This window comes from Nicotiana sylvestris, chromosome 12 (assembly GCF_000393655.2).
Source record: "Nicotiana sylvestris chromosome 12, ASM39365v2, whole genome shotgun sequence".
Lineage (NCBI taxonomy): Eukaryota > Viridiplantae > Streptophyta > Magnoliopsida > Solanales > Solanaceae > Nicotiana > Nicotiana sylvestris.
The window spans coordinates 90830385-90854669 of NC_091068.1; the positions used below are offsets into that span (position 1 = coordinate 90830385).

A 24285-nucleotide genomic window follows, 5' to 3' on the forward strand; every position below is an offset into this window, starting at 1 on the left:
CGACTTTGTGGGTCTCATGAAAGTTGCTTGTGCAGTCTCACAAAAAACGCGAATATCTCTCTACTACGATGTCGTATTGGCAAACGGTTCAATGATTTAGAAACTAGACTCGTAGATCTTCAATTTTGTAGGTAGATCATCCAATAAATCCAAGTATATTTGGATAAAAACTCAGCTACATTTGACCTAATATTCAGCACATTATGAATGTAACTTGTGATGACCTTTGCCAACTTTTGTTCCATAACTTGCTTGACTTCAAAACGTAGCACACGGCTATCATACGACTAAAATAACTCATAGTTTAGCCTCCTTATCATGCTAAGATCCCTAGTATAACCCCAAAGTACATGTTATAACATTCCAAACTTGTCGACTTTCGATGAAACTTATTTTCTTCAATTGGTTTAGCTTTTAAGCTTTTCAACCCTCTTGGTACTCGTTATTCATGATCTTAAATATTTATAACCTCCAAGGTAACATGATTAACTTACTTTATATGCTTTCAAATATAATCTCATTTCTGAGCTTATATTAATTACTTACGACGTACTCTCACATACGAAACCATGGAATGTAACATCTTTAATAAATGATATGTTCTACTTATAAAAATATTAGTTCTAGGCAAGCGTGTTGCACGTACTTTAATATCAACAAGTATTAGTTTTTAAGAAATTATATAAATATACAACATCGACATAAAAATTCTATATTTGTTGACAACAACACAACAATAAGTAAAAAGATAGAAAAATTAGATAGCAAAATGAACACAAGGAGGATAAATGTGAATTGCTCCTAAGGTTCATCAATAACAGATATAATTCTATCTTTTCAACGGATAAAATAAGTAGGAATTTGAAACTAAGTCCATTGGTGAGAATTGAAAGTAATGGTTTAATATGTTTTTTTGTTTTGTTTTCCAGATATGTCACCAATATAATATATTCCATCTAACTAAACTGTTATATAACTAATTTCCTCCCTAAGATATTAGAACTACTTACTTCACTAGACTTGTAACAATTTGAATCATGTTCAACATCAAACATATCATGTGTGTTGCACTGTTGCACTTTTCACTAAATAAAGTTCCGTAATTCAGATTTGGAATTTAAAATTTAAATATATACAATTGATCTAATTAACATTCAAAATAAGTTCAGCGTACATTATGCATTGAATTTTATTTTTAAGAAAACAAGCTTAGAAGTGACAAATACACAATCCTCTATCTACACAAACACATATTTTCATATTCAACTCATTCCACTGGTCCACTCTCCTCCCCGATCCCACCCCCTCCTGTTTCATGCCTACTATTTCTTTAACTTCATTTACCATAACTACGGTGGAGTTTAAAGAAGAGTGGAGAAGTGGGAGAGTTCTTGACATTTTTAATTTCTAATTAACTGATATAATTCACCTATAAGTTGTACCTGGTTTTCTCCTCTTTTCACCTTTAGCATTGTGTCTGCATAATTAATCTTTAGTTTTCAAATAGCCCCGCAAGAATTTACAATGCTCCAAACTTTTCACCTTCACAGATGATTGGTTTATTTTATCTAACATTGATAAAACAAATGATTATATAGTAATTTTTGAAAAAGAGAAATGAAACAAACGATCAGTTATATATAATTTGCATTAAGTAGATGAATTTGATGTAGTATTAAATTATTTGAATGATCTATAATTGATGAGTTACGGATGCAACTTTTGAAATTCTCCAGTCATGTTGTTTGGTTTATATAGCAATGATTTTTTAAGGATATTATAGTCTTTTAATTCTATAAGGTTATTTTGGTCTTTCAATCTCTTACTTTGAGGATATATATATATATATATATATATATATATATATATAAACACGTGCGTTGCACGTGAATCCCATGCTAATAAGTAAAAATATTTTAAAAGAGTATAAAAATATTAAAATACGTATGTAATGAGTTATGTGAAATTTAAACAAAAAAAGGTAAGCTCAAACTAATAAATAGTGATTCTAGGGGACTGGTATTTATTATAATTGCAAAGCACAAATCTAGAAATTGCTTTCAAATAAATGTGAATTATTTTTCATTCGCATATTTGTGAAAGTTAAATTCCAGGGAGAAATCTTTCAGTATTAGTATTTTTTTTCTAAGTCGATTAGATGGATACTATTTATAATTATATTACTTATATTTTAAAATACACATGTATAGTAATATAAGCAAGATCTCTTTTACTTCCCAAAAATAAGTTGAACAACTTCTGAATTTAGTGTTAGATATTTTTTTAGAACTCACAGTTATTTTGGGTTAATTATGACCTAGGGACGTGGTTAAGTCTTGGAAAGCAATCTTCAAGCATTAAAATGTTCTAATAAACTTGTCCCAACAAAGCAACAGAAATCTCCTCAACTAAAATCGGGATACATAAAACGAAAAAAAATGACTTATGATGGGAAGTTTAACTTCCTTGTGTAGTGTATTAATCCGATCAACCTCACATCCTAACCAGTAATTGATGACACGTATTGAGCACCGACATATACTGATATCATAACATAACAATCTTACTCCATATTTTGAGCATCTATTAGTTGTGCGACTTATGTCCAAACTAATAGTTCATGGTCCATCAGTTAAAAGCTTTCTAACACATTCGCTTTCAAATAGTGCTTGCTTTCCTTGAGTATCTATGAAAAGATTATATTTCGCAAGAAATCTCAGGCCGAACGCTTATTAATTTCCATTGCGTCAACTTTCTTAGCTCATTACATAAGTTCAGTTCACACTGAAACATATGCATAAATTAACTAGGAATCTTCTGGTTTTATAGCCATACTAAGACATTGAAAGAAAACTGTAATGAACCCAATATCCAAAACCAAAGATTGATATATTAATACTTGAGAACAAAGAAATTACACTAAGAAGAGGAGAGTAACAGAAAGAAACAGAGGAGGAAAAGACGGAGCTATAAAGAGAAACAGACAAGGGAGATAGAGAGAACAGAGGGGAAGTTTCCAACAATTTCAGCTTGCCCTATCTGTGTTAACGCTTAGTCCCTTTTAACTGATTCCTTATTGCACTTCTTGGGCTTGGATCCCACATTAACCTTTGTGAAGGTCTTCTGGCCCTGTGGCTTCTTCTCGGCCCAATAGTTCTTGTAAGCCCAATAGCTTGATTCATAACAATACTCCCGTCCTCAATAAGAACCTTGCCCTCAAGGTTCAAGTCAGGAATTCCTTCTAACCACATTACAACTATATTATATAAACTAAACTGGTCCTCTACTGCAGGTGTTAAATCTATGTCGGTATAAATGGCAGCAACAATGAACTCCCATAGAGCTAGATTTGTAAAGAAACTTTGACTTCCTTGATTACCATCCAAAGCAACCACAAGATTTCCAAGGCTTAAAGCTTGAAATGGCCCTATAGAAATGACGTCATTGAAATAATCTGCCTGGGAAGCATCAGGACTCCAAGATAATAAAATGACATGAATCCCATCTCTAAGTACACAATTGAATGCAGCCAGCAAGCCTACATTGTAGCAACCAAAACTCCAACGAGTTTTGTCCATCGCTATTCTGGCTAGTGGCAATATATAATCAGACACTTTCCTGGTTAAGGTTTTCAAAGGTGAATGTACGTCCATTGCCCTAGCTTTCACCTCAGAATTTTTTTTCACCTTTGGCAAGAAATCTTCAAGCTCGGCCACATAATCCACACCATCAACATTAGATGCTATCAGAGTGACAAATGTTGCCATTTGTTGCACAATCTGTGGATAAGAGCATGGGAAAACCGAATACGGGCGTACATTCCATGTTGCTCACAAGCTCAAAGCATGACATTGCAATCAAACCTCTACGCCTTTTAGCAATTTTTTTAAACGATGTGAGTGAATCTGATACAAAACTTAAAGGATCATTAGGAAGACTTGTACAACCAGAATCAACCTTAAAATGATGCCCAGTGTCGAACCACTTAAAAAATTGTATGCCCAAGTCATGGTTCTCGATAGTAAGACTTACTGTCGCTCCATTCCAATTCCCTAAAAATACCTCATTAGAAATTAAAATAATCACAGTTATAAAACCAATAACTGGTGCAATCTTAGTCACAGTGGCTTCTATTTCCTTCTTAGTCATTTGAAGAGGCAATATTTGAGCAAAGGAATCGGCACATGCTCCACGAAAATAGAGCCAAACACCAGGAGTATCATCCAGACAAAAACACAGTGGCAAATATCATAAATTTATTTGTGGAACCAAATTGTTCATACCACTGCCAATACCTTCAGCAAGTTTAGAAAGCATGTCGAAAGAACAAACAATTAAATATCTAGCACAATGTCGATCATCAAAAGCAATTCCGAAGAGAACATATTGACGAACACAGTATGTAATTCTAAATTGAAATTTCAAAGGTGCAATGCAATCCCACATGGTGAATGTCACGAACTTATCACACTCAAAGTTGCTCGAGGCACCACATAATACACAATTTCTTGTAACTCTAAGAAATATGGTAAGCAAACTAGAGCCAGGATCAAACAGAAAGTCTAAGCCGAGTTGATATAGATGCAAAGGTAAGACAAGGTCAGCATGACCAAGGTCGCTTAAGTGACTGAATATACCTCTGTTTAGAAGGTGGTTGAAAGTGCAAGCAGAAAGCATACAAGACATCGCCTCCAAGTTTTGGGCTAGCCCAAGTCCATATCGACCAGCCATCATGTCGAGGTTACTAGAAATAGAAGAAGCAGAACCAATCCATAGTGGAGCCTTCTCTATGATTGCAGTAACAACTTTCTCTTTATTATCCTTGTCTTCATTTTCAACAACATTAGCATTATCGTTTGACGCATCAGTCGGAGCAACATGATACATCGAATCATTAGGGAAATGGGTTAGATTAAGCTCCTTTTGTGGCTCCTGCATAGCAATCGGCTCCTGAATAGCATCTTTAGAGCAATTGGACAATTCATCAAACACCTTGCGCGCCCCATTATTGCTGTTGTATTCAGATGGTGCAACCAAGTATTGTGGCAAAAGGGAATCGGCTTCCTCTTTGTCCTTATCCAAAACTGAATTGCAGGTCTCCTCAGGTGTTGGTAGCATTGTTTCAGTAACTATTACAGTTTTACTTTCCCTATTTGGCTTCTCTACAAACACCTTATGGGTAACGTTCAGGTTGGTGTACTTTGCGTGCGCATTCCAGTACTGAGGCAAGGGCGAGTTAGCCATGTTGTTCCATGACGGAATAGCCGCAGCCCGTGCCGAATAAACATCCACTGTGGTAAAGTTCCGGAGAATGGCTAAACGCCTATCGGGTGCATCCCGATTTCGACCTCGAAAATGAATAAATAATTTGTCCACGAAATGGTCCCAACCTGCAAGTTGCTTGTTTCGAAATAACCAATGATAACATTTCAAAGCCTCGCCATCCATATAAAATGAAGCCCAGGACATTTTATGCTCTGACGAAATATTGTAGAAAGTGAAATATTGCTCTGCTCGAAGAACCCAATCCAGAGGATTCTCACCGCTAAAACGGCTCATTACCGGGGCTTGAGATAGGTCCACCATGGTAGATGCTCTCAATGAAAGCACCAATGAAATAAACTCAATATCCAAAACCAAAGATTGATATATTAATAATTGAGAAGAAAGAAATTACATTAAGAAGAGGAGAGTAACAGAAAGAAACAGAGGATTAAGAGACGGAGCCATAGAGAGAAATAGACGAGGGAGACAGAGAGAACAGAGCGGAAGTTTCTAATAATTTGAGCTTGGGTGTTGTGTTAATACTTAGTCCCTTTTAAGTGATTCTTATTGTACCTCTCTTGGGCCTCAATCCCACGTTAACCTTTGTGAATGTCTGCTCGCCCTGTAGCTTCTTCTCGGCCCAATAGTTCTTGTAAGTCCAACAACTTGAGTCATAACAAAAACGATCCAAAGAAGAATATAATTAAGTGGAGTCTTGTCTCAGTGTACAATAAATAATCAAGAAAAATGTGCTTTTTAGGGATGCACTTTTTCATTAATAAATTGCAAAGAGGTTGAAGAGAATTGATGAATCACATATCTGTTTGCAAGTACAAGGAACATAACATATGATTTCAAGATGTCCTCAAATCTATCAAAGAAAATGCAACAAGAAAACTCAAAAAAATAAGAAAATATTTCACTTCCAAATAGTCGGAGTAACCATTACGCAAAAAACACTAATTAAGAATCATTTTTCTGATACATGGCTACTTGTCCAAATCTTTCCAAAGCGATGTCTTGTCAACTTCATAACTGTATTGGGTAAAATTAAGTTTGCACATTGGAGGTGACGTGTCATGACACGTGAATTAGTCAAATGGTCAAAGAGTTATAATTAGTCAAGAGGCACGAGCAGCAACAGGTACGAGAGAAGGTGATGAAAGAGGCACGGACAGTTATTCAAATAGTTTGGCGCCCGTACCTATTTAAATCATTTAAAGCTCAAAGATCAAAAAGAATCAAGGAAATGAATCTGACGATGCATGAGAGTCCAAATTCAGTATTTAACATATATTAAATACCTAGTACGTTAGAGAATTTGTATTTAATACATATGATTGAGTAACGTTTCTTTTATTGTCATTTATTGCTCATAATTGCCTTATTAAGACAAAGGCAATAAACATATCTCCAAAAAAAACTATTATAATAGGGAGAATGCTGAACATTTGTAAGGACAGAGAAGACTATTGGAATATACTGATTTACTTTGCTTTCTTCTGCTCATCTTGTTATTGTTGAAAGCCAATTTCTACATTCTTTCGATTATCAGTAACCCGTGTTCTTCTAAATTCTAGCTTTGACTAAAATTCTATTTTTTGGTTAAACAAATTGGTTCCATTACCGGGAATCTGATAATCTATTTTCTTTTCACCTAACCTTCCTTGTTGCATCAACTATGTCGACTAACGATGTCAATACTCAAGGAAACCAAGAGAACCAACAAAGTCAGGGGGATCCACAAAATATCAACATTCAAGTTCCTGCTCCGCAAGACTCTCCACGACAATCGCGAGGGTTCTCCTGATGAATCTCAAACAAACGAGCATGCTCAATTTCAAAACATGGAAGCCGCTGATGAAGCTTTGCAGAAATTAATTACTGCTCAGGTCAACAGAGCCGTTGCGGCACTTGTTAACCAGTTACCGGTTGCAACACCCGCACCTACTCCAAATAATAACACTATAGAAAACCCTCATTCCGGGCTCGTTAACTCAGGCAGTGGTGGAACCCCCAATAACTCACAGGAGGGAGAACCAGGTAATGCAATTAATTCTGATTTGCAAACTTTAGTACTAACCTTGCAGAAACAGCTCAAGGAGCAAAGTGAACGCATAGAGCAGATACCTGGGGTGCCACCTATAATCAAGGGGGTAGACATGGATAGGTATTCACAACAACCCTGGAAGCCAAGTGCTGCTCCGCTCCTAATCCCAAAAAAGTTTAAAATGCCTGATATTCCAAAGTATGATGGAACAACAGACCTACGAGACCACGTGACTGCCTTCACAACGGGTGTAAAGGGCAACGATTTGACTAAGCAGGAGATTGAATCGGTTCTAATCAATAAATTTGGTAAAACACTCACCAAAGGAGCACTAACATGGTATTCTCTTCTACCTGAAAATTCTATAAATTCTTTTGATGAGCTTGCAGATTCTTTCATTAAAGCACACTCGGGAGCTCAAAAAGTGGAAAAAAGAATGGAGGATATTTTCAAAATCAAGCAGGGAGACTCAGAATTGTTTAGAGAGTTCGTGGACAGATTTCAACGTGAAAGAATGACATTGCCGCGTGTACCTAACAACTGGGAAGCTATAGCCTTTACAAGCAATTTGAATGAAAAAAGTTCAGAAGCTACGAGGAGGCTCAAGGAAAGCCTTCGTGAATTCCCAGCTACAACGTGGAATGATGTTTACAACAGGTATAGTACGAAGTTGAGGATTGAGGAAGATACTGTGCCACGATCTCAAAAAGAAGAAAATATACGTCCGAGACGGGCAGAGACCGACAAAAGGTCCGGTAAAAACAGGTACGAGCCTTATATGGGGCCTGCGGGAAAAGACTCACGATCAAAACAGGATGACCAAAGGCACGATAGCAAACCAATGAATAGAGAAGCAGGTTCCTCATTGAGATTCAGGAACGAGCGAAACCATTATGAGTCACGGGACGATGATAGAAGTTTAAAAACGAGGTTTGGAGGTTACAACTTTAACGTCAGCACTTTTGAGCTCGTAGCCGTTTTGAGAAGTAAGGGGGATAAGGTTCGATGGCCAAAGGAAATGAGGTCGAATCCAAACAGGCGCAACCCTGACCATTGGTGCGAGTTTCATAATGATCATGGACATAAAACAGTAGATTGTAGATTTTTACAAAGTGAGGTTGATCATTTATTAAAACAAGGATATCTCACCGAGTTATTCAGTGAGAAAGGCAAGCAAGCTTATATGAAAAACAGGCAGGAGCCTCAAAAGCCCCTCTCTCCCAAAAGAACTGTTAATGTTATAAGTGGGGGTGAAGACATCAATGGTGTATCATATACTGCAGCCAACAAAGTTTCCAAAGTAACTATTACCCAAGGGAAACGGGTGCGGCAGGTTCTAGAAGAAGACAATATTACATTCAAAGATGCAGATGCTGACGGCGTATTAACCCCTCATAACGATGCACTAGTAATATCTCTAATTGTTTTTTATACTAATGTGAAACAAGTTTTAATTGATCCAGGTAGTTCCGTGAACATTATTTTGCTAAGAGTATTACGTTAGATGCAAGTTGAAGAGAAAATAATACCAAAGGCGCATACTCTATCTGGATTTGATAATTCCAGTGTCGTCACAAAAGGAGAGGTAACACTCACCACATTTGCTGAAGGGATCGCGAAGGATACAAAGTTTCAAGTAGTAGAGATGGAAATGGCTTACAACATGATTCTTGGGAGATCGTGGATCCACGAAATGGATGATGTTCCTTCAACCTTGCATCAGGTTATTAAGTTTCCTTCGCCATGGGGAATCTGTCAAATTCGTGGGGATCAACATACGTCCAGGGCTATCAACTCCGTTGCAGACACGAGCACGAGAAGTGAAGGTAAATAGCAATCATAGAAGGCAGTTGAGGACATCACAACGCAAACCTCAACTGAACAAGGACAGACAGATGTAGATTCAAGGCCTGACACTATACAAGAACCAGAAGAGAATGAAAATATCAAAACAAATATAGAGGAATTAGAGCCTGTCGTGTTATATGCTCAATGGCCTGATAAAAAAGTCTATGTTGGGGCTAATCTTGACCAAGGAATGAAAGGTAAGTTAATTGAATTTTTGAAAACTAACATGGATTGCTTTGCTTGGTCCCATTTAGACATGACTAGAATTCCACCGGGGGTGATGACTCATAAACTAAATGAGGATCCATCATATCTTCCTGTGAAACAAAAGAAGAGAAAGCAGGGATCTTTCAAGAATCAGGTGATTCAAGAAGAAGTCCAAAAATTGTTAAAAATTGGTTCCATTCGAGAGGTAAAGTACCCTAATTGGTTAGCTAACACTGTAGTGGTTCCAAAGAAAAATGGTAAGTGCCGGGTCTGTGTAGATTATATAGATCTTAACAAACCCTGCCCTAAAGATTCTTTTCCGCTACCACACATAGATCAATTGATTGATATAACTGCAGGTCACGAATTACTAAGTTTTCTAGATGCATATTCAGGGTATAATCAGATTAAAATGGACCCAGTAGATGATGAAAAAACTTCGTTCATAACAGACAGGGGGACTTACTATTATAAAGTAATGCCCTTTGTTCTAAAAAATGCAGGGGCGACGTATCAGATGTTAGTAACCAGAATGTTTCAGGAATATTTAGGAAAGACTATGGAGGTATATATAGATGATATGCTTGTTAAAGCTCAATATTCAAAAGATCACATATCACACTTATCTGACACATTTTCAATTTTGCGTAAATTTAATATGAAGTTAAATCCCGAAAAATGTGCATTTGGCGTTACATTGGTAAGTTTTTGGGTTTTCTCGTTTCTAACCGTGGAATTAAAGTGAATCCTACACAGATTAAAGCCATTGAAGAAATCCCTGATATACTTACAAACAAAAAAGAAGTTCAAAGGTTAACAGGGAGAATTGCAGCTTTGGGAAGATTCATATCAAAATCATCAGAAAAATGTTTTAAATTCTTCTCAGCTCTTAAGAAGCAGGATCATTTTGAATGGAATGAGGAATGTCAACAAGCACTTAGGAATTTGAAAACTTACTTATCAAATCCACCTTTGTTGGCAAAACTAAAAGCTGGAGAAAAGCTACTCATCTACCTCGTTGTTTCAGAAGTGGCAGTAAGCGCTGTTTTGGTCCGGGAAGAGCAAGGTAAACAATCCCCTATCTATTACGTGAGTAAATCTTTGTTGGATGAGGAGACAAGGTATCCTCAATTAGAAAAACTTGCCCTTGCATTGATCATGGCATCTAGAAAGTTAAGACCTTATTTTCAGTGTCATCCTATCGTTGTGGTAACTACTTACCCTTTACGTAACATATTACACAAGCATGAGTTATCAGGTAGGTTAGCTAAGTGGGCAATAGAGTTAAGTGAATATGAAATTGCATATCAACCTAGAACTGCTGTAAAATCACAAGTATTAGCGGATTTCGTGGCTGATTTTAGTCATGGAATACAGTTAGAAGCAGAGAAAGAATTGCAAGTGTTCAATGGGGCTAACCCAGGAACTTGGACTTTATTTACCGACGGCTCATCTAATGTGAGAGGGGCAGGTTTGGGAGTCGTATTGGTACCGCCTACGGGCGGAACTATTCGGCAAGCTATCAAATGTCATTCCATAACTAACAACGAGGCGGAATATGAAGCTATGATTGCAGGTTTAGAATTGGCACGGGAGCTTGGCATAAGTCAGATTATAATCAAAAGTGATTCACAACTCGTAGTTAATCAAATACTGGGGACTTATACAGCCAGAGAAGCAAGGATACAACAATATTTGGAGAAAGTACGAAAGTTGATAAAACAATTTCAAGATTGGAAAATTAGACAAATACCCGGGGATGAAAATCTTGAAGCAGACACCCTAGCTAATCTCGCATCTGCGGCCGACGTGGCAAACGATGCAAATGCCTTAGTGATACATTTATTTCATTCAGTTACTGATCCTGATGCTAATGAGGTAAATTTTAATAATTTAACTTGGGATTGGAGGAACGAAATTGTGGCTTTTTTGCAGTATGGTACTGTTCCCGATGACAAGAAAAAGGCTTGTGCGCTTATAAGAAAAGAAGTTCGGTACTGCTTAAAACAAGGCAATTTGTATCGTAAAATGTTTGGTGGTCTATTAGCAAGATGTCTTGGACCTGCACAAACAAAGTATGTAATGAGAGAAGTACATGGGGGTCATTGCGGGAATCACGCAGGTGGAAGATCACTGGTGAGAACCTTGATTAGGGCAGGTTATTACTGGCTCAAAATGGAAGAGGAGGCAGAAAGTTTCGTGGCTAAATGTGATAAATGCCAAAGGTACAGTAACAATATACACAGACCTGCGGAATTGTTACATCCGGTCATTGCACCATAGATTTATGAAATTGGGGATGTACATCGTGGGTCCATTACCGCAAGCAAAAGGACAGGTAAAATTTTTACTTGTTCTCACTTATTATTTTACTAAATGGGTAGAGGTAGGTGCATTCAAACAGGTGCGGGAAAAAGAAGTTAGAGATTTTATTTGGTGAAATATCATATGTCGATTCGACGTACCAATGGAGATCGTATGTGATAATGGCCCTCAATTTATTGGAGCTCAGATCACGGAATTTTTTCAAAGTTGGCAAATTAAAAGGATTACGTCAACACCATACCATCCAGTGGGTAATGGACAGGCAGAGTCAACAAACAAGGTTATCATTAACAATTTGAAGAAGCGTTTACAAGAAGCAAAAGGTAAGTGGCCTGAAGTATTACCTGGGGTTTTATGGGCATATCAAACAACTGCTAAAACAAGTACGGGCGAAACACCATTCTCGTTGATTCACGGAGCCGAAGCCTTGATTCCAGTTGAGATAGGAGAGCCAAGCACACGGTTTATGCAGGCAACGGAGGAGTCTAACAGCGAAGAGATGCGGGTCAATCTTGATTTACTCGAGGAAAGAAGAGAAGATGCATTAATAAGGATGACAACACAAAAGCAAGTTATTGAACGATATTACAATCGAAAAGAGCGCCTCAGATTCTTCAAAATTGGGGACTTCGTGCTTAAAAAGGTCTTTCAATCTACAAAGGTAACTAACTCAGGGAAGTTAAGTCCAACATGGGAAGGACCCTACAGAATTAGTGATGTTGCAGGAAAGGGAGCATATGAACTGGAGACAATGGATGGCAAGATATTGCCTTCACATTGGAATGCTATTCATTTGAAGAGATACTATTTCTAAGGAAAACCCACGGTCAGGTATAACCATTTTACATTTCATTTTTGAATTATTAATTTTACTAACGATTTTAGATGATAGGCAAAAAGCTAACCCGTACTAAATGATGAGTCATGACCTGTAAGGCGCACGGAGTAACCTAAAAATCCTGGCCTAGGGTTAAAATTTTTCTGATAGAAACAAAAACGGGTTATGCAGTCTTCATCTATAATCGTCCCTCCGAGTCCCGTATGTTTTTCCTTTTCAGGAAACGGACCAAGATGAGAGGAACAAACAAGTGCTCGAGGCTTCAATCTTCAACGCTCAAACACTTGGGGGACTACCTAATACACACAAACATATGTATAAATCTCAAGCAAAGATTTGAAGACTATGGCATTTATCATAGTGTTTTTTCTCATGAGAACAATGATGTCACTTCTCAAACCTTGTACTGAAACGGGTTATAAGGAAAAACCTTGTGTGTATTATTTTTCTTTTGTAAGAATCTGTTACAAGAAAAACAGTTACGAGAAAACTATAGATGTAATCCAAATACATGTAAAGTATTATTCATAAAAACCTGTCAAAGTTATTTCAAACAAAACATGTGTGTTCCTATTCTTTTCATCGTATTACAACACCATTATGAAGTTGAGACGTCTTCTTCATTAAGTGTCAAAAATATAAAAGGGTCCTCTTTTATAAAACTCATGTTATTAAGTCATGGGATTAATCATAGAGCATTTTCAAAGGATAAAAATGCAAGCTATTCTTTAAGTCCTTAAAAATAAAAGGCAAGAATAGAACGAATAGAAGTAATAAAAACTTCTTAATATATATTTAAAATCTAAAGACTATGTATGAACCTAGTCATTAAAATTGTTTTATAGATGCCCCATAATAAGAACTGGAGACTTTTTCCTTCAAAAAAACCCTTAAAAACAAACTAAGGGTTTGATCATTATCTTCCAAAAAGTAAAAAAAAAAAACAAGTTAAAAAAAAACTGGTCACTGGGAGGCAGGAGCATCAGAAGTAACGGTGCCAACATCAGAAGGAGCATCCACAAGCACAGTGTCAACTTGACTTGAAACAGCAGGATCATTGAGGTGAGCAAGAGACACGGAAGCCTCACCTTCGGGAGCTTGATCCACGGTAGCTTCAACTTCAGGAACTTGAACCAAGGCTACATCAGTTTCAGGAGCTTCAAACACGGGAGCCTCAATTGCGGGAGATGGAAAGTCCAGTGGTTGTTGAGACTTCTCAATAGTCTCCATGACTTTAGCCAATTGTAACTCTAAATTAAAGTTTTCTTGGCTATCCTCGGTTAAGGCATCACGACGAGAGTTCAGAAAAGTCCAGCTTACCTTAATAGCCATTTTATCCTCGAGAAGCTCGTAGTCTCTTTCCCAAATAGCAATTTCACTTTTGAGCTCTTCATTTTCAGCCAAGGTGGAATTGAAAGAGATTTGAAGAGCGGCATTGGAACTTTCCAAAGCACGGATTTTATCAGTAGAGGCTCTCAAGTCCATTTGAGTTTGGGTCAAGCTCTGTGCATGATCTTTCTCATAAACCTCCTTTTGACTCAGGAGTGCCTTCAATTCTTTAATCTCCTCATTTGCCTTAGATAGCTGATCTGAGAAAGAAGATTCAAGGTATTCTTTGTCCCTCTCTGCTTGGCTGGAAGAAGCCTTGGCCACTGCCAATTCCAAAGTCAATGCACGCACCTGCTGCTTCAGGTTACTCCTATTCTCTTGCATATCTTCAATAGCGATTTGTGCACTATCAAATTGCCCTTTCCAATTAGCCGCTTCTAGTTGAGCTTCATGAGTCACTTTCTCGGCCTCAAGAATTGCTTTCTCGGAGTCACGGGCCACTTTCTCTAAAAGAGAAATTCTGCCCATCAACTCTGCACCAATGAGGTTGGCCTGAGAATAGTGAAGAAGGAAAGTAAGAATTCAAGAATAAAAAGAAAAAGAATTCTTTTTAAATAAAGGAGGAAAATACCTTCAAAGTGGCATGAACAATGTCGTTCATCAAAGTCAAGCAGCTATAGCTATTCATCTTTTCTTTTTCAATTGAGCCTATCAAAGGCTCGAGCCAAATGTCTGCCTGACCAGATTTTCTCAAAAGGCTGCTGTTTGCGGGAACTTCAATAGTCACGCTCCTCATGGCAGTAGTTCTACTTGTAGAACCAACTTCAGTATGATGAACAATATGAGGGGGAATAATCAAAGGAGGAGCTGGAGAAGAAGTGAGTGCAATAGAAGAAGGAATGAAAATAACAGGGGCCGGTAAAGAAAGAATCGCAGGCACGGGTGATGAAAAAGACGATAAAGGCATTTCATCTAAAACAGGCCCGAGGTCACCACTATCAAAACCACTAGCAAAAAGTTGATCGGTGGATTCACGAGTATCTTGGGGGGGAAACATCATCATCAGAGACGAGATGAACAGGCTCGGCAGTAGAGGCACGGGGAGAGACTTCAGCCTCATCATCAAACATAACACGTCTTCTAGCCCTTGGCCTCTTTATCAAAGAGCCATCTTCATCTTCCTCCTCGGAATCTTCATCGATGGTCTTCCTCTTCACAAGTATGTCCTGAGCCCTCTTTAAAGTGAGTTGAGCTCCTGTAGAGGTTCGAGAGGCCGCAACTGCTTCAGAAGAAACGCCTCGAATTGAAAATCCTGACAAAAAGAAGGATGAAAATTAAGGTGATAAAAAGAAGATTTTACATACGATAAAATAAAAGACCCTTACCATGAGTGTTCACTTTCCAACCGTACTGATTGGAAATAGATTTCCAGGACCTGGCCTCCATAGGTGCGACCTTCAATAATTTCTCTACCCAACCACGAAAGTTGGGAACTTTATCCACAACTCTCATGATTGCTACAAAGAGGAGAGGGAGAGAAAATTAAAAAAAAATTGTCAAAATTGAAAGAAAAAGGTACGAGAAGAATAAAAGACTTACGTGCAAAATTCCATTTCTCGGGAAAAGGAACGTTTTCTTCACCCACCAAACCAACAGTGGGGGCAGCAACGAATCGAGCATACCAGCCACGATCCTTATCATCTTCTGGGCTTACCAAAACCCTTTTACTCCTGGCTACTAGAGTAAAAACACCGATGCGAAAGAGCCTGGGGGAGTAAAGATGAATTAGATGAGGAAAAGTAAAATCAACACCAACCTTGTTTGATAAATGTCTTAAGCAAGCCACAGCTCTCCAAACGAGCGGGCCGATTTGTGCTAAACAAACTTGGAAAAAAGGCAAAAAACAAGAATTACTGGATCAATGGCTGGTTTAAATCCTAGAATAAAGGGATAAGTATAAACGAAAGAAAAACCAGTCATATAAGAAGTAATTCTTTAATTTGGGTTAGGAACAACAATTGGGAAGTCATTATTCCAATGACAGTCATTACAAACTATGGGGGTTAAAACCTCTGTAATCATAGTAGGATAAGTATCAGCACGACTCAACTCAGAAACTTGTTTTTGAAGTGATTCTCTGTCATGGGTAAATGATAAGTTGCTAGGAACTATTTCTTCTATCAAAGGTTCTTGTAAAGGTTCAGAAATTTCTTTACCCTTAGAAGATGATTTCTGAGTAAAAGACCCTCTAATTCTAGAGGGAGTACCAGAACTAGAGGAAGGTATAGAAGAACCAGCAGAAGAACTGACGCCACGGGCAGATCCTAAACTACGGAGTCTGCCACCCCTACCCCTTCTATGTCTAACAGGGGCATTGAGGAAGTTATAAAAGATAGGAACTCTTCTAGGGTTAGAGTTTGAAGAAGACATGATGAAGAAGGTCGAATTAAGGAAGAAGTGAATAGTATTGAAGAGTAAAGTATTCAATAAAACTTTATGAAGAAGAGGACAAGAGAAAAAGGTTATATTTATGTGAGAAAGTGATCGTCAAAGGTAAGAAGCGTAATGATGGAAAGCCTATACTAAAGGCAACTAGCTCTTCGTGAATAGTGGAGCTATAAAAGCCTTGAAAAAGGGCTGCAAAACTGTAGAACTGATGGGAGAATGACACGTGTATAGAGCATTTAATAGAAGAGACAATTGAAGCGTCCATGTTGTCATAGCATTAATGATGACATAAATTCCCTTTTTAATGAAATCCACTTCCCAAATATTTAATTGATAAATAAATGAAAAGTGGAGGGACTATCTGTATTGGGTAAAATTAAAGTTTGCATATTGGAGGTGACGTGTCATGACACGTGGATTAGTCAAATGGTCAAAGAATTATAATTAGCCAAGAGGCACGAGCAACAATAGGTACGAGAGAAGGTGATGAAAGAGGCAAGGGCAGTTATTCAAATAGTTTGGCGCCCGTACCTATTTAAATCATTTAAAGCTCAAAGATAAAAAAGAATCAAGGAAATGAATCTGACGATGCATGAGAGTCCAAATTCAGTATTTAACATATATTAAATACCTAGTACGTTAGAGAATTTGTATTTAAAACATATGATTGAGTAACGTTTCTTTTATTGTCATTTATTGCTTATAATTGTCTTATTAAGACAAAGACAATAAACATATCTCCAAAGAAAAAAAACATTATAAAAGGGAGAATGCTGAACATTTGTAAGGACAGAGAAGACTATTGGAATATACTGATTTACTTTGCTTTCTTCTGCTCATCTTGTTATTGTTGAAACCCAATTTCTACATTCTTTCGATTATCAGTAACTCGTGTTCTTCTAAAATCTAACTTTGACTAAAATTCTATTTTTTGGTTAAACAATAACAACAAAAGCAACATTTAAAGTCGAGTATAGCAACAACAACAATGTCCTACATTTTGCATATATGTCAAGCACAATGATAATTCATTTCTGTGCTAAATTCAAAAGCGATCAGATTAGTAAAGTTGATGCAATGGTCTTAGTATGTCTGTAATAAGAACCAAGCTGTTGACTGTCCCTGTCATCTTCTAGAGCAGTTACATTGGATGTGAGCTGCTATAAAGAATTTACAGTGCCTTTTATTTATTCAAAGTTAATGACAAAAGGTATTGATAATATAAAATTATTCTACCATGAAGATGAACCTGGTGTGTTGTATACTTATTCATTTCCTAAAAAATCTTTACGTTTTGATAGGAATGAAGAGTTATTAATTTGGTTAATTGGGGGAGGTCAAAAGGCTTTGATTGTGGTAAAATATTTTTTTAATTAACAGTTCACCACAATCATTATTTATCATTTAATAGGATTCCCTAATTTTATTAACCAACTTAATTTTCTGTGCATTTATGCAAAATAATTAATGGCTATATTAGTGGAAACGTAATTGACATATAAAGAGGCCGAGAATAATTAATTAGCAGGTGAAAAGATCTTCCCATTAAGTACATACATTAGAATAGTTTGAAAATGACTGATAGTGGCAAATAATTATTTAATGAGAAGTAATTTTATTTGGGCAATTTGGTCATTCAAGCTTTGAAGGATTTTTTAGTAAAATAACTTCACGTAAAAGTGTTCACACTTAAATATAGTATTATATATATATATATATATATATTATAAACTTGTACTATGTTCGTTAGGACCCAAAAGGGGAGATGAACTTGCTGAAGCATTGAAGTACTCTAGAGAGGCTTAAAGTATATGGGTAACGACCCGGCCGGTCGTTTTGAAAGTATTAGCCCCGACCCACTATTTAGTGCTTTCCCCCTATCTTTTTCTGCTTATGTGACTTGTTGGGATGTTGTGTTTTTGGTTTCGGAGTGATTTGGGATACTTAGTCCCTAAAACGGAAGCTTAAGTTCTAAGATTTTGACCGTAGTTGGAACTGTGTGAAAACAACTTCGGAATAGAGTTTCGTCGGTTCCGTTAGCTCCGTTTGGTGATTTCAGACTTAGGAGCGCATTCGGATTGTGTTTTGGAGGTCTACAACTGAATTAGACGTGAAATGGCGAAGGTTGAAGTTTTGGGAAGTTTGACCGAAAGTAAACTTTTTGATAATGGGGTTGGACTTTGATTCCGAAAGTTGGGATAGGTCTGTAAAATCAATTATGACTTGTGTGCAAAATTTGGGGTCAATCGGACATAATTTGATAGGGTTTGGCATCAGTAGTAGATGTTTGAAGTTTCAAAGTTCATTAAGTTTGAATTGAATAGCATTGTGTGATGTGATTTGAGGGCTCGACTAAGTTCGTATGGTGTTATAGGACTTGTTGGTATATTTGGTTGAGGTCCCGGGGGCCTCGGGTGGATTCCGAACGGACTAAAATTGGACTTGTGAAAGTTGTAGAATTTCTGGTGTTTTCAGTTGCTGGTTTCCTTTTTCGCGTTCCCGAGGGGAGTTCCGCATTCGCTAAGAGAAGCTGTAGGCAGAAGAGGATTTCTGCTTCGCTTTTACGATGAAGGTCCCGCATTCGCGAAGCTCAGAGGTAATTAGTCTACGCGTTCGCGATGAGGGTCCGGCGTTCGCGTAGAGAAAGTTGGTCAACTGAGTCTCCAGGAAATTTGCCTACGCGTTCGCGATGATGGTCCCACGTTCACGTAGGGTCAAGCTGAGTAAGCTTCGCGTTCACGATTAGGCAATCACATTCGCGATGAAGAATAACGGACTAAAATTGGACTTGTGAAAGTTGTAGAATTTCTGGTGTTTTCAGTTGCTGGTTTCCTTCTTCGCGTTCGCGAGGGGAGTTCCGCATTCGCTAAGAGAAGCTGTAGGCAGGAGAGGATTTCTGCTTCGCGTTTACGATGAAGGTCCCGCATTCGCGAAGCTCAGAGGTAATTAGTCTACGCGTTCGCGATGAGGGTCTGGCGTTCGCGTAGAGAAAGTTGGTCAACTGAGTCTCCAGGAAATTTGCCTACGCGTTCGCGATGATGGTCCCACGTTCACGTAGGGTCAAGCTGAGTAAGCTTCGCGTTCACGATTAGGCAATCACATTCGCGATGAAGAATTCTGGACTGAGGAAATTTTGTACTTCGCAAAAGCGAGGGTTCTTCCGCGTTCATGAAGAATGGATCACTGGGCAGTTATAAACATTTAAAAAATGAGGAATTAGCCATTTTAACAAAATTTGAGATAGAGAGCTCAGATTTGGATGAAATTTTGGGGGATTTTCAGAGAACGCTATTGGGTAATTATTGTTGACTCATTTATGGATATATTCCATTAATATATAGTTGATTCCATCCTTTAATTTTGGATTTGGGTTGAGAAAATTGGGAAAAATGGGAAAAGTTCTTCAACCAAATTTTTGAGTTTTGATTGGGATTTTGTTATCGGATTTGGATAATTTTGGTACAAGTGAACTCGTGGTTGAATGGGTGAACATATTTTGTGACTTTTATCCAATTCCGAGACATGGGTCTGGGTCGACGTTTTGGGGAGATTTTCTAATTTCTTGTTAAAGTTTTGATTTTATTAATTACATTAGTTTCATATAGTTATATTTATGTTATGTAATTGCTTTTGGCTAGATTTTGGCCTTTCGGAGTCGAAAAATAGTGGAAAAGGCATTCTTACTAATTGATTGGGCTCGGTTCGAAATAAGTGGCTTGCCTAACCTTGTACGGGGGAAGTCTCCTTAGGATTTGGTACTGTTGTGATTCTTCTGTGATATGTGAGCGACGTGTACACAAGGTGACGAGTGCGTACACATGCTATTTGTTGTAAAATCTGATTTTTATTGAGTCATAACCTGTTTCATCTTAATTGAGTTATACCAGCATGTGTAATTATCCTGTTTAGCCTAATTTCGCATTTCTACATGTCTTAAATGCATATTTGAACTCTGTGCAGCATGATTAGTTGATTTTCTATTTTTCCTTTATCTTTATCAGTCTTAACTGTAGATTTCTTGCTGTTAATTCTTGTATTCACCAGTTTCAAGTTGTGTGTTTACTTTTGGGAATACGAGGCGGTAGCTCGGGAGATCCCTCCCTGCACATTTACTTTTGAGACTACGAGGTGCTACATCGGGAGATCTCCCTGCACATTTACTTTTGAGACTATGAGGCGGTACCTCGGAGATCTCCTTGCATATTTACTTTTGGGACTACGAGACGGTATCTCGGGAGATCCCTTGCTATTTATACCTATGTGATGTGCTACTATTTTTTGGTAGTTTTCTCTTGTTAGAATTTCAGTCTCTTATTACATTGCTATATTCTTCTGCCTTATTTATTATATACCAGTATGAACCTAACCTGACCTCGTCCCTACTTGACCGAGGTTAGGCCTAGCACTTACTGGGTACCATTGTGGTGTATTCATGATACTCTTTTGTACATGTTTTGTGCGCAGATCCAGGTACTTCTTATCAGCCTCGCCGTCAATAAGCTGTGAGATTGTGGAGACTTCAAGGTATATCTGCCGCATCCGCAGACCTCAGAGTCCCCCTGTATTCCCTCCTATGTTAGTTACCTTTCCATATTTTTCTTAGACTCTGGTGTATAGAGATACTTGGTTTTCTTCTATAGCTTGTGAGTTATGATTTTCCGGGTTTTAGGAATATTGTGTATACTCGAGTGTTGGGTTACTTGTACATGCCGAGCGGCGTTTTATCACTTTATAGTTACCTATTGTAGTCTTGTTGTTCAATTCTATTATTCTGCAATTCGTTAGGCTTACCTAGTCGTAGAAACTAGGTGTCACCACGACATCTTACGAAGGGAGATCTGGGTCGTGACAAGTTGGTATCAGAGCTCTAGATTTATAGGTGTTGTGAGTCATAAGAAGTTTTAGTAGAGTCTTGCGGATCGGTACAGAGACTTCTATACTTATCTTCGGGAGTCTATAGAACTGTTAGAAAAATGATTCACTTCTTTGATTCCTTGTCGTGCGGAATTTTTAACTTCAGGATTCTAAACTTCTGTATTTCTATTCTCTCACAGATGGTAAGGACATGTACAACCGGATTAGATGACCAGGCACCCACGGCTCCTGTTGCAGCCGCGAGATGCCGGGGCCGGGTGGAGGTCGAGGACGTTCACGTGGTGCATCTGGAGCACCCGCACGAGCTACTATAGAAGAGCCACCAGTAGCTCCAATCAGAGCACATGCACCTAAGACGCCTGTTAATGCACTAGCTCTTTATGAGACCCTTGCACAGTTCCTAAGCATGTTCGATACTCCAACTTAGGCAGGGTTGATTCCACTTGCTCCTGCCATGTCTCAGGCCAGGGGAGGAGCACAGACTCCCCCTGCCCGCATCCTAGAGCAACGAGTTCAGGTCGATTAGGTTCTAGATGTCATACCAGTGCAGCCGATAACCCAGTTCGACCCGAGGGTAGGGCAACAACTTCTGAGGAGGAGCAGTTCAGGCTCAAGAGGTACAAGAACTACCACCCTCCTACTTTCAATGGCTTGGCGTCAGAGGATGCCCAGGGTTTTCTTGAGAAGTGCCATTATGCCCTCCATACTATGGGTGTAGCAGAGTCGAGTGGGGTTTCTTTCACTATGTTCCAGCTTAGAGGAGTGGCCTATCAGTGGCGGCGTGCTTATGAGTTGGGTAGTCCGACTGAGGCAGCTTCACTTACTTAGATTCAGTTCTTAGATATGTTCTTGAGGGAGTATGTTCCCCAGAGTCTCAGAGATGCATGGCCCACAGAGTTTAAGCAGTTGCGCCAGGGTGCTATGACTGTGTCAGAGTATGTGGTTCGCTTTAGTGATTTGGATAGGCATGCACCAGCCTTTGTTGCTACAGTTTGATAGAGGGTCCGTCGGTTTATCGATAGGATCCACCCCAGTATCAGGCTTAGCATAGCCCGGGAGTTAGAGATAGATATTTCGTACCAGCAGGTTGTGAGTATTGCTAGGAGAGTTGAGGGTATGCTTGCTCAGGAGAGAGAGGAGAGGGAGGCCAAGAGGTCTCGAGAGTCTGGCAGTTATAGTGGTACTCGTGCCCTAACTACAGTTCGTCATGGTAGGGGCTATATGTGTCACCTTGTTCATTAAGCTCTTCTAGCCGCCAGTGGTATTCCGGCTACTCCTAGGCCCCACGAGCCTTATTATGCATCGCTGGTGTCTAGAGTACCTCTAACACGGGGTGCTTTCAGCGGTCAGTCCAACCGACCTTGCCCGAACTAGCCACAACAGCTACACCCTCTGAGAGCTTGCCTTGAGTGTGGCGACACTCGCCATATGGTGAGGGATTGACCAGACTTAGGAGGGGCGCACCTCTACAGACTTCTCAAGCACCATGTGCTCTATCGGGTCCTAAAGCTATGATTAGAGCACCAGCTACCACTCCACCTGCTCAGCCAGCTCGAGGTGGAGGTCACAGATAGAGGTCGCCTTAAGGGGGAGGCCATGCCAGATATATGCCTTTCCTGCTCGTACAGAGGTAGTTGCATCTGACTCTATCATTACAGGTATTATTCCGGTCTACCATAGAGATGCGTCGGTCTTATTTGATCCAGGCTCCACTTATTCCTATATGTCCTCTTATTTTGCCCCGTATTTGAGCGTATCTCGTGATTCTTTGAGTTCTCCTGTTTATGTGTCTAGACCCATGGGAGATTCTATTATTGTTGAACGTGTGTATTGGCCGTGTTTGGTTGTTCTAAGGGGTTTTGAGACTAGAGCTAATTTATCATTGCTAAGTATGGTAGACATTGATATTATTTGGGGCATGGACTGGTTGTCACCCCATTATGCTATTCTTGATTGTCATGCCAAGACTGTGACGTTGGCTATGCCAGAATTACCGCGGTTAGAGTGGAGAGGTACCTTAGATTATACTTCCAGTTGAGTTATTTCATTTCTTAAAGCTCAACGAATGGTTGAGAAGGGTTGTTATAGAAATGTAATTTTTGACCCTTCCCGAGATTTTATACATTTTTAGCGTTTAAATATTTAGTTTAAGTTTAATATCATTATTTTAAATAGTCTTGACTCTTTTACTTTATTTATCACAAAAAAATAAAAATTACAAAAAATATTTTTCATCTTTAGTTTAAAGTCAATTAGTATATTTATATTTATAGTACTTTAATTTCACAGTGGCTTTAGCCTATTCTTCCTACTTTTTATTTTATTATAACATTTGAAAATACAAAAATTAGTTTCACTTTTAGTATTTAGTTTTATATTAGTTTATTTTAATTAAGGTTGATTTTTACACTTTATAGATACATTGTATTATTTGGTTTCCTTAGCCTAAATTCAAACCCAAAGACATGGTCCAACCCAATTTCCTAAGTCCAAGCCCATTTACCCATTCCCCTCTTATATACTAATTAAAAATAACCTAAATAATACCCATAAGCACACTACACCTTCACGAACCTAGACACAACCTAAAAATCCTAGACCTAAAATCATCAGCCGTTTTTTTTAATGAAGAAACCTAAGACCCTTCTTCTTCCTTAGACCTAAGCTGTTGAACCCTGGAGAGACCCTTCCATAAAACAAAAAAAACGCTACCATCTCCAACCTTAAGAAAAATCAATCGCAGACCTAAGATCTAGGATCCCCCCCCGACCGTTCTTCTTCTTCATCCTCACATTTAGCGACAAAATCCACCCCCTCACCACCAAAACTCCACCGCACATCACCTCCTTCACAACCCCTACTACAGTCGCCATACATAACCTTCATCACCCAAACTAGAACTCAGCGAAAATAGATCCTCACCAAACCAGAGGCGAACTCGCTGGAAAATGCCGACCACCACCGAAACAGCCCCCTTTTCTCCGTCTAAAACCAACCCAAACCAGCACCAAAAATCGGTACTAAAACCCAGCAGAAAATTTTTCAAAATTGCCCCCAAAGTTCTGTCCGTTTTCAAGTTCGTCACCGATCGAGGTCCGTT

At 38.5% G+C, this 24285-nt stretch overlaps 5 protein-coding genes across 5 annotated transcripts; 3 read left to right on the forward strand and 2 right to left on the reverse strand.

Annotated features, from left to right (window-relative positions):
* Positions 1–2870: 2870 nt before the first annotated feature.
* Positions 2871–5766, reverse strand: LOC104222800 (uncharacterized). Its single transcript, XM_009774097.2, has 2 exons — positions 4638–5766; positions 2871–4052 (listed from the first exon to the last, which is right to left on the reverse strand). Exons 1-2 carry the CDS (start codon positions 5584–5586, stop codon positions 3736–3738), a joined length of 1266 nt encoding a protein of 421 aa, XP_009772399.1. The 5' UTR covers positions 5587–5766; the 3' UTR covers positions 2871–3735.
* A 1193-nt stretch (positions 5767–6959) lies between these two features.
* LOC138883352 (uncharacterized) lies at positions 6960–8819 on the forward strand. The gene is made up of 2 exons (XM_070164034.1): positions 6960–7623; positions 7720–8819. Exons 1-2 carry the CDS (start codon positions 6960–6962, stop codon positions 8817–8819), a joined length of 1764 nt encoding a protein of 587 aa, XP_070020135.1.
* LOC138883353 (uncharacterized) lies at positions 8820–11653 on the forward strand. The gene is made up of 6 exons (XM_070164035.1): positions 8820–9141; positions 9202–9360; positions 9730–9811; positions 9874–9935; positions 10035–10182; positions 10312–11653. The coding sequence occupies exons 1-6, from the start codon at positions 8820–8822 to the stop codon at positions 11651–11653; spliced, it is 2115 nt and encodes a 704-aa protein (XP_070020136.1).
* Positions 11654–11837: 184 nt separating this feature from the next.
* On the forward strand, positions 11838–12613 carry LOC138883354 (uncharacterized). The gene is made up of 2 exons (XM_070164036.1): positions 11838–12356; positions 12581–12613. The coding sequence occupies exons 1-2, from the start codon at positions 11838–11840 to the stop codon at positions 12611–12613; spliced, it is 552 nt and encodes a 183-aa protein (XP_070020137.1).
* An 883-nt stretch (positions 12614–13496) lies between these two features.
* LOC138883356 (uncharacterized) lies at positions 13497–14829 on the reverse strand. The gene is made up of 2 exons (XM_070164037.1): positions 14494–14829; positions 13497–14414 (listed from the first exon to the last, which is right to left on the reverse strand). Exons 1-2 carry the CDS (start codon positions 14827–14829, stop codon positions 13497–13499), a joined length of 1254 nt encoding a protein of 417 aa, XP_070020138.1.
* Between the last annotated feature and the right edge of the window lie 9456 nt (positions 14830–24285).

Bases quoted from the DNA above. Each gene is read 5' to 3' on its own strand.
- LOC138883356 (XM_070164037.1), bottom strand. From the start codon at position 14,829: ATGCCTTTATCGTCTTTTTCATCACCCGTGCCTGCGATTCTTTCTTTA. The intron at 14,415-14,493 runs GTATTTTCCTCC...CACTATTCTCAG, and splicing joins TTGTTCATGCCACTTTGAAG to GCCAACCTCATTGGTGCAGA.
- LOC138883352 (XM_070164034.1), top strand. From the start codon at position 6,960: ATGTCAATACTCAAGGAAACCAAGAGAACCAACAAAGTCAGGGGGATC. The intron at 7,624-7,719 runs GTAAAACACTCA...CTTTCATTAAAG, and splicing joins GGTTCTAATCAATAAATTTG to CACACTCGGGAGCTCAAAAA.
- LOC104222800 (XM_009774097.2), bottom strand. From the start codon at position 5,586: ATGGTGGACCTATCTCAAGCCCCGGTAATGAGCCGTTTTAGCGGTGAG. The intron at 4,053-4,637 runs GTATATTCAGTC...AGGTATTTTTAG, and splicing joins CAACCACCTTCTAAACAGAG to GGAATTGGAATGGAGCGACA.
- LOC138883353 (XM_070164035.1), top strand. From the start codon at position 8,820: ATGCAAGTTGAAGAGAAAATAATACCAAAGGCGCATACTCTATCTGGA. The intron at 9,142-9,201 runs GTAAATAGCAAT...CAACTGAACAAG, and splicing joins CACGAGCACGAGAAGTGAAG to GACAGACAGATGTAGATTCA. The intron at 9,812-9,873 runs GTTCATAACAGA...TAAAAAATGCAG, and splicing joins GTAGATGATGAAAAAACTTC to GGGCGACGTATCAGATGTTA.
- LOC138883354 (XM_070164036.1), top strand. From the start codon at position 11,838: ATGGAGATCGTATGTGATAATGGCCCTCAATTTATTGGAGCTCAGATC. The intron at 12,357-12,580 runs GTAACTAACTCA...TAACGATTTTAG, and splicing joins AGGTCTTTCAATCTACAAAG to ATGATAGGCAAAAAGCTAAC.